The 9,713-nt window shown below is 40.7% G+C and overlaps 1 protein-coding gene across 1 annotated transcript in view; it reads left to right on the forward strand.

Moving 5' to 3' along the window:
• Window positions 1-910: 910 nt before the first annotated feature.
• Window positions 911-9,713, forward strand: part of SUSD1 (sushi domain containing 1) — a gene marked incomplete at its 5' end in the record, with an annotated part of 39,656 nt that continues 30,853 nt past the window's right edge. The window contains 3 exon segments of the mRNA XM_010140930.1: window positions 911-1,055; window positions 1,057-1,106; window positions 4,183-4,362. Coding sequence (XP_010139232.1) covers window positions 911-1,055; window positions 1,057-1,106; window positions 4,183-4,362 — 375 coding nt within the window.

Raw genomic sequence — 9,713 nt, forward strand, 5'->3', positions numbered from 1 at the left:
TTATATATTTGTGATCAAACTGGCCATTGAGGGAGGTCAGATTTGCTAAGATGCGTGACCTAACATCAGGGTACTGAAGTGGAGCAGATTCCCCTTTTTTAATTTAAATGTAAGTATATGGATATAAATGTGTCTTTGAAGAGTATAGCTTCCCTTGAATATTAATAACAGAATTATCTTGAGGTAACAAGTCAGATAATTTCATGGGAAGATGTGATGCATGTGAAGAGGTGTAGTTAAACTGTTGAATTTGAGTGTTGTGTAATGCTAACATGAAAGCCTTTTAGATGGTTGCTTGGAACATGGACATCATTTCAAACAAACTGCTTTTTTGTGCTACTTTTGTTTTATGCATTTGTAAATGACAACTCCTTGTATTTGTGAATAGAGCAACTATTAAAATGTGTTCTGAACACCGGGTGGAATCTTGCTTTAACAGGAAGCTTTTGTATTGTATGTTGTAACCTTTTCTATGGTTTTGCATTTCTGTGGTCCTTGCGCACCTTTAAAAACTGTACTTCCTAAAGGCTGTTTCTGCTCATCTGCCTCCCTCTTACTGTTGCTTGCTGCAAATGGTATAGAACCGGTTTCCCACCTGTAATCAAGCCCGTAAAAGCAGGAGAATCCTAAAGAAAAAAAACAAAACACCAGGACATTCTCTGTATGCTAGCAGCTAGGCTGAGGAGGGAGTCACAGATAGGGCATGCCGTACTGAGAGAAAGGCAAAGACAAGTTACTTTATTTGGAAGCAGCTCTGGAGTAGCTACACCGCTCTGAATCACGGTGGGGATGTCGCAAAGGTCATGAGGGTGTGTTGGATTACCGCAGGAGATGAGGCTTAGTTGATAATGGTTGAAGAAATACTCATGGGATTGCAGCCGTCATTATTTCTTCTGCTTGGCTTAACAAGTTTATCTTCCTCTTCTCTCCCTTGGTCTGGATTGTGGGGTTCCACCTTCTGTATTAAACACACATGCAGCATCCATTAGTGGGACCTCATAGGGAAGCGAAGTTACTTAAGATTATCTTCATGGTTACTTTATTGCAAGTGATAACAGTCTGCAATGCCAGAGGGCAGTGGGACCGTACTGATTTGGTGTGCAAAGGTAAACCAAATCTGCCTTCAGATTTATTTAGCATAGATGCTGTAAAAGCCACCATAGTAAAAAGCAATCCTTGGTTAGAGACATCGTCTTTGGGCATTCAGTTTATACAGTCTTCTGGCATATGAAGTTCAGTCACAAAACAAAGGCCATGTGTTTAGCAGGGTTTTTTACTTTTTTACTCTGTGTTGCTAATGAAGTTACAATAAATTGTTAAAAGTTAACATTTCTAAGGACAGAATCCCAGTGCTTGATGGATGAGGGAAGACCTGCAGGTGTTGTCTGCTTGGACTTTAGTAAGGCCTTTGACACTGTTTCCCAGTCTTCTCCTGGTGAAACTGGCTGCCTATGGCTTGTATGGGTGTACTCTCCACTTGATAAAAAAACTGGATGGTCAGGCCCAGAGAGTGGTGGTGACTGGAGTCAAATCCAGATGGCAGTTGGTCACCAGTGGTGTTCCTCAGGGCTCAGTATTATTCACTTTAAGATCTTCATCAATGATCTGGATGAGGGGATCAAGTGCACCCCAGTCAGTTGGCAGATGACGCCAAGCTGGGTGGGTGTGTCGATCTCCTTGAAGGTCAGGAGGCTCTACAGAGGGATCTGGACAGGCTGGATCGATGGGCTGAGGCTGGTAGTATGAAGTTTAGTAAGGCCCAATGCTGGCTTCTGCACTTCTGCGCTGGGGCCACAACAACCCCTGGCACACTACAGGCTTGGAGAAGAACAGCTGGAAAGCTGCCCAGCAGAAAAGGACCTGGGGATGTTGGTCGACAGGCAGCTGAGCATGAGCCAGCAGTGTGCCCAGGTGGTCAAGAAAGCCAACGGCATCCTGGCTGGTATCAGAAACAGTGTGGCCAGCAGGAGGAGGGAAAGGATTGTCCCGCTCTACTCGGCACTGATGATGCCACATCTTGAGTACTGTGTCCGGTTTTGGGCTCCTCACTTCAAGGAGGGCATTTTGGTGCTTGAGCATGTTCAGAGAAGGGCAACAAAGCTGGTGAAGGGTCTGGAGAGCAAGTCTTATGAGGAGCAGCTGAGGGAACCGGGGTTGTTTAGCCTGAAGAAAAGGAGGCTGAGGGGAGACCTTATTGCTCTCTACAAATCCCTGAAAGGAGGTTGTAGAGAGGTGGGGGTTGGTCTCTTCTCCCATGTGACAAGTGACAGGACGAGAGGGAATGGCCTTAAGTTGCACGAGGGGAGATGTAGGTTAGATATCAGGAAGAACGTCTTTACAGAGAGGGTTGTGAAGCATTGGAACAGACAGTAGATGGTGGTGGACGCTGGAGGCGTTCAAGAGAGGTGTAGATGTGGTGCTGAGGGACATGGTTTAGGGACCCTGTCAGTGCAGGGTGAACCGTTTGACTCGATATTAAAGGTCTCTTCCAACCAGACAATTCTGTGATTCAGGTTTTGAGATTATCATAAGATGAAAATGCAGCTTAAATTGCTGCCGTACTTCTAGCTCTACTAGTATCTACTGTGCACTTGAAGCCACTACTCAGAAACTGAATCACTCTTAGCAGTTAGCAGCACCTTAAAACTCCCATATTTGGAGAGTTTCCAGTTAAAACTATGATTGTTCAAAGGTGCTGTTGTCATTTGGCGTGAGTCATAAATCCTTTTTAAAGTCATAAATCCTTTTTAGTCGTAAATCCATGATTTAGAAGAATGTAGCCTAACAAGTTCCTTGATACAAAGAGACATAGAGGTGCATTTTCAAATAAGCGTTTTGCCCAAATAAATTTCTGGTGTATTTTTACCCTGAAATAGTATTATTAATTGATATGACCTCAGGATAATTGCAATATTTAGTCAGTTTTTACATTGGGACAACTTTGTTTTTCCAATATCTGGATGATTAGCATCCTTCTGGGTTGATACAGCAATGTCAAGTCTTTTGTTCATCGCAATCAGATGCATTTTTTTTTTAATGTGCTATATATGCGTTACAACTACTCTCTCCTTTTAGAGTCTTCTTTAATATTCTTATTCTGGGTCACCAGTCTAAATAGAAGGTTCAGTGTTACAGAGAAATGTACTTCTGTATTTCTGATTTTCAGTCTGATCACAGGGTGGCTGTGGGCAAATTGCGGGAGTTAAGTAGATGTAATTTCTGTATCTCATCATGCATTGTCCTTCTTTAAGTTAAACATATTCTTTGCATTACCTGTTGAAATACATGTTTTGACTTTTCCTTTAAAGGTTCTACAAATCATGATTCTGTAAACTGTTTTTTAGTTCTCTGTTTTCCTCTTTTTGAGTAGAATTTCAGGATCGCTTAAGATTGTTTATTAAAGTTTTAAAAGCACTTGTTTTCTGCATATAAGCTTTAGTGAAAGGAAGATTTAAATTCTTATGTTGTTTACTTCTTTAGTGATGCAGAATCTTTTACTGAGGTATAACATTCATTGTCAATTTGAAAGGGAATTTTAACCCTAAATAATATTCTTCCGTTGTTTTGATTTCAGCTCTTTATTCTTTTTTGTTCCCTAATTTTATTTTGAAACCCCTGAAAACAACTGAGCAGGTGAATTAATTTATAAGTCCATTATCCAGCTTTCTCATTAGCTCTAAAGTGGTCTGAATAATCCATCAGATTTCCCCCCAGAAGTGCTCTTTCTGGTTCTCTGTAGCAGCTTCTCCTCTTTTTCAAAACTTAAATCCAGTGGCAAAGGAACATAACCTTCTTGATGCTGTCTTCCATGTCACTCCTTGGACCATGTGTTGTTTTTCAGATCTATTGTTACTAATGATAGGTAAAATAAATAAATGGGGAGGGGATAGGAGAGTGTTCTGGGAAGATAGATCTATTTGTAAAAATTTGCTTACAGATCCTTATTCTCCATTTCTAAACAGGACAGTGTTTTATCTAGAAGGATGAATGCCCCACCCTGCTAGAAAGTCTCCAGCCACAAAATTCTGGGTTCTAAAGGGCTAACTTGACTTCTAGAAATCACTAGGAAGTGAAAAAAAGTGAAGTGTTACTTGCTGTGACAGTTCATCTCTCTCCTTAACATTTTGATATGCCTTACCTTTCATTTTTAGGCTTGTTTAACCCTTATTTTTTCTGTTTCAGAAATAGACTGTGGCAAACCTTTCCTGATTCCACATACAGAAATGATTTGGGACAACTCTACAACTCTACGGAGCAGAGTGTACTATCAGTGTAAAGAAGGATATTATTTTAATGGAGACAGGAATTTTTCGGAATGCACAATAGATCAGTCGTGGGAGAATATTACGTTCACATGCAAAGGTAAATGTTACTGTAGAAAGTTGGTGGGGGGTGTGCTGTTTAAATGGCTTCTCATTCCTGTTCTGAAGGTAGGAGCAGGAAGAGGGGTGCAGGCAAGAAATCCCTTTCTAATTTTTGATGTAGGGAACATGGTGGTATGTTTGAATGTAAAGGTCATGGAAGAGAATGTTAACCATGCAGCAGTTTCCAGTGGATACCACAGATCTTTCTGTAGCTGTCTTGATTTTTATTTCAGACAGAAAAGGACTAATCCAACTGGTGTTTCATTGCTGCACTGAGAACCTTCAGCTTTAAAAGCCAGGGTAACATCACAAGATGAGCAGATGCTTTGTTGTAAATCAGTTGAGGCTATGGAATTCAAAACTTTTTTTTTTCTTCTTTCATAATGCCCAAAGTAAAATTTATTCCTGGTTGCCTTTCCAGCCTAGATCTAATTGTCTAAATTTCAGTCCGGAAGGATTTTCTTATCAACGAATGAATCCTGAGAAAGGACATCTGTAGTGAAGGTGTTGTAATGCTTTGGGTTTGGAAACAGGATGTACTGACATTTTAATAATAGCAAAAAAAATAGCAGATGTTTTGGACTATGGCTATTGTGCTCCTTAGTGTTATTCTGTGTCCTTAGAAAGAGCTCTTAAGGAGCAGAGCTGTCTTTTGCAGATGGTAACATTCCTTGTAACATCCACAGATTTTTCAAAAATACTGAAAGTGTGTCTTTGACTGCTACCACTTCACAGAGCAAGCCTTTACACAGAGTTGCCACTTGATGCCTCTCTTGCCTCACTAGATGTCTTGAGCAGTCACTGAGAATATAAAACATGTGACATCATGTAGAATGAGCATGCAGAGAAGCACTTCTCTCACTTTTTATAGAGTCCTAATAACAATGGAACTGCTATTGTTTGAAGTCGTAATTCATATTTCGTTTAGACAATTTGCATAGCTGTACTTTCTGAATTGATTTTGAAGCTAGCATTGTGTACAGTGGCTAAGTTAATGTAGTATCTCAGTCTCTGCAATGCCAAGAGGTCTGTCTTGAGCACTCTGAACCTTTGAACGGCCTGAACCTTCAGACTGCACTCACAGAATTACCATGAATTTCAGCAAGACCTTTCCCAGAGGCAGCTTCAGCTCTCCAGCTCTAGTTGTATCAGAGGCCCTAAAAAGCCAGAGTTACAGTCAAATAGAAGGGAAGAAAAATTTTAAGAAATAGCCTAACTAGTCCAGGCTGCTTTGGAAAAAAAAAAAAAAGTGAGTAGGAAATTAGTACAAAGGCCTTTCAGCTTCTGCATTTTTCACTCTCACTAGCAGTAACAGTTGACTTTCAAATGAAATGAAATTCCAGTAATGATGCCTTTCAGATGCATACGATCTTAAGGCTGTGTGCAATTAATCAGTAATATCCATTAAAATGAGAGAATAATGTACCATTCCAAAATAACTTATGATAGAAGCTGGAACACTATTTATCTTTTCCTAGTGCCTGAAAAACCTTATTAGAAATAAGAAAGTTAAGAATTTCCCCTGGTCATGTACCCTTTGGCAAACAATCACTTCTTTCTTAGGCAGTGATTGCTGTGGAATGTCCTTTAATTGTGGTGTTTGTGCATTGTCTGTTGGGGTATATAGTACGTGTGTGTAAGTACATTTAGTGGTAACTGGTTTTAGTATTAAAAAATTGCTTAATGAAATTAATTTTCCTGAGAGATGCTGATTGGATTAAGCCAGCAGCAGCAGAGTTTTGCAGTTGTCAACTGGATTACTATTTTCCTTTCCCAACCCTTGATACGTACACATAAACCCAAGAGACTAAAGTGCAGAGAACATGCCAGCAATTAAATACCTGCTCTCCACTATGCTCAGTGTGTGAGTCTGGACATTCTGTACAGCTTGTCCTGGAAGACTTCTTTTACCCCTGCAGAGTAGGAATGTGTGGTTTAATTTATCTCCATTGCTGTGCTGTTATTCCAGGCACACGCTGTGCTGGAGGATTTCATGGTAAATCTGGGAAGTTTTTTTTTCAGAGTGAAAACAAGATATCCCTGTGGGAATAATATTTCAGTTTGTTTCAGGGAATGGCTTTGGCTATAAAGCATTACAGCATGCGATGGTGAAATACAAGAGCCTGAAACGTGAAGCTTGGATTTTGTGTTGTGATTTTCAGTGGAGAAATTGTCAACGTGTGCTTTTTTGGTAGTAATAGTTATCAAGAGAGATTGTTCTGAGTGTGGGCTCCAAATGGTGCATAAGGTAACAGAAAACAGTTGCTTTTTTTATTAGAGTGAAAAGTATGAAATGAAGCATTCCCACTCGTGTTTTTCTTTTGGTTTGGATTCCACAGGTATAGGTGGTTTTTTTCTTTTTAATTTATCGTGGCTGTAAGAAGTCCAGAAAAAAAGTGATTTGTGCCTTGGCTATCTATCTGATTCTTCCTAAATTTGACTGCACTTGCAAATGGCATAGTGTGCAGTGTATATCGTAAGCTGTCACCGGTTGGCTTGAGGCTGGCCAATCACAGGACGAAATCGCTCTCTAATGAGCTCTCCTTCTGTTCCAGGAGAAAGGGTTAAGAAAGAGATAGGAAGAAAAAATTTGAGAAGCCTCTTAAGCTTGGGAAAACTAAAGCAGTTCTAATAACAGTGGAAAGATACTATATACAGAACAACAAACAAGAGTATCAAGTTTATGTAGGATAAGAAAACTGGTGCAGCAAGAGTTAAACCGCAGCTAAAGAAACAGTAGCCATAGGAAAAAACCTACAAGTCAGGTCAATGGCTGTGGCACCTGGCAGCAGGCAGGGACTGCAACCAGCTGGGAGCGGGGGTGCAGAGCAAAGTGGTGTCAGCAGCAGCGGTCACAACAGTCGGGACATCAGTGGCAGCAGCAGTGAGGACCATGGTGCGGTGTGGCCCCAGGGTAACAGCGGTGGTAGAGATTGTGGCAGTCAGCAGTGACGAGCAGCGCGGGGCAGACCTGTGGTGAGAAAAGTGGCAGCAGCAAGTGGTCACGGCTGGTGGTGTGGATCCGAGCCTAGCAGTAGTGCTGATCAGCAGATACCAGTGTGGCCGAGAAAGGGGGTTGTGGCTGGTCAGTCGTGGTGGACAAAAAAAGGCATTTTCTGTGCGCGCACTACCCTTAAAGAAACACTGTGCCCACCAAAAGCTTCTCAAGCAGTGAGATGTGCTGACATACATGGGAAGAAAACCCTCATTGGCTGTTTGATATGTCCATCACAAACAAACCATCCCCATTTATCTTAAACCAGGGCATAAGCTGTTACCAAGTCCGTGAGTATCATTTTGAGAAGGGTGGGGAGAGGAAGCGAAGAGTGTCTGAAATGAAAATGTGTAGATTAATTGGTTTTGTCTCTTACTGAGATTGGGTAGACTTTGGTAGATTGGTAGAGATTGTTTGATAGTCGGGAAGAGCTAACATAGATATGGAAGCAAAATCTTTTCTGCTTGTGTTATGTGTAGTTTGTGTATGTGCATGCACATACACGTATACATACACAGAGCTTAACATTTTAGAACTTATTTCTCGGGCATCCAGGAAAAGCTAAGATGAATTAGGGCAAAGAGTGCTTACAGGGCTGCCTTGCTCTTAATACTGTGTGCAGCTCTGCAACTTTATTGGCAACTTTTTCGGCAACTTTTTCCAGTCTTCTTCACAGTTATGAAGGGGTCAGTTCATACACAAAAGAGACAGTGTCTGATGGCAGTTTTCTATGTAACTGGAGAATTGTTAGAGGTACTTTGAAGGGAAATAGTTTTTTTACCTACTGCAGCTTTCTTCATCCTGTTTGCAGAGTCCCCTGTTCTACTACTCATCAAACTTCTTCCAGTTTTCCAGTCCCAAGGCCTAGAGATATCCCTGTTGTGGAGATATTTTTCACAATATCTGATCTATCCTTTCTGGAACAATTGGTTCTAGTCCAAGCTATAGGCACACAGACTGGGTTGGCTGCTGCTCATTATTCTGATTCTAGAAAACTCCTTCTCTGTGTCTGTTTCCTTTGGAGATTGTTAGCTTTAAGAGTATTTAGCATCTGTTGGTGAAAGTAGCAATAACATGGTGTCTTAAGAAAGACAGTTTGTCCAATTTCCTTATTTTTATTGAAGGAAAAGAAAATACAAGTCCGCATTAAGAATAACGTCTCAGTATTTAAATCTGCAGTACCACTATTCACTGTATTATTAGAAATGCATTTAATGAAGTGTTTTTTGATGTATTCAGTGAAATACTGTCCTTGCAAAAAAAAAAAAAACGAACAAACCAACTGTTGTGCAAGGGTGGGAAAAGTCCATGGATATGTAAAAAGGCTGGAGGAGGGTGTGAATCTGACCTGCATGGAAAGGTAATATGCATTATTGGTAAAGCATTCCAACACTCAGGCCGTGGGAAATAGCTGGAGAATTGACCTCTGGGTCCATTTAATGCTGAATCTGACAGTCCAACAATCTTACTGGTCAGCTGTGAGAGTCTTCCACACTAGTGGTGGGTGGCAAGGACTGTCAGCAGATCATAAGTAAGCTTTGCGTGCGCAGTGTATAACGGAAAAGATGATCCAGTCCAAATGTATTGTGAACCTGGAACTCAGATAGGGAGAAAATCACTCTTCACACCACTGCAGATTTCATCTGATCCTGAGCTTGGAGGTGCTGTATCATAACCTTGTGTGTGTGCGCACTGTTTTTTGTGGTACCTCTTACTAAACGCAATGTGATCTGCCCTTCTTTTACTAAAGGTTGATTTTCTGTTTCAGAATGCATTGTTTTTCTGTGTTGTGATTCCCCATCCACAGAGTTTAGCTGCTTGTCTTAACGTCTGAAGAGTTTATTGAGATAATCGTGTGGAATTGGGGTATTATGGTAGTGAGGAGAACTTTCAAAGCATCAAGAGAATAAGGTGTTAGTTGGTTTTGAGCCATTTTCTAGAAAATGGGTGTATGTACACATTGTACACAAATGTACACATCAGCATTGAAAAACCTAACAGCTGAAGGGGGTGGAGGATGCTTGCTAAACACAGACTTCAAAGATTTGAGGGTCTAGAATAAAGAGTGGTTTGATGAATCAGTCCAGAGAAGATTGTCCACACTGTGCACATTGAAACATTGCAGAAGAGGAAAAGAATACTTTCCTAATGGAAAAAAAAGACCCAAACAACCCCCAAAAAACTCCCAAACCTTGGGAAAAAAAAAAAAAGCAAAACCTGAATCCAGTCTGAAATAAACAGAGCAGTATCATCCTTCAAATGTCATTTAGCTATAGCAAAGATAATTTCCTTGCAACTGAGACAGTCTAGTTACTTTTTTTTTAATTCAGAGTTGTTTTCCCTTTGCTTTCTCT

Source organism: Buceros rhinoceros, unplaced genomic scaffold (assembly GCF_000710305.1).
Source record: "Buceros rhinoceros silvestris isolate BGI_N320 unplaced genomic scaffold, ASM71030v1 scaffold2428, whole genome shotgun sequence".
Taxonomy (NCBI): Eukaryota; Metazoa; Chordata; class Aves; order Bucerotiformes; family Bucerotidae; genus Buceros; species Buceros rhinoceros.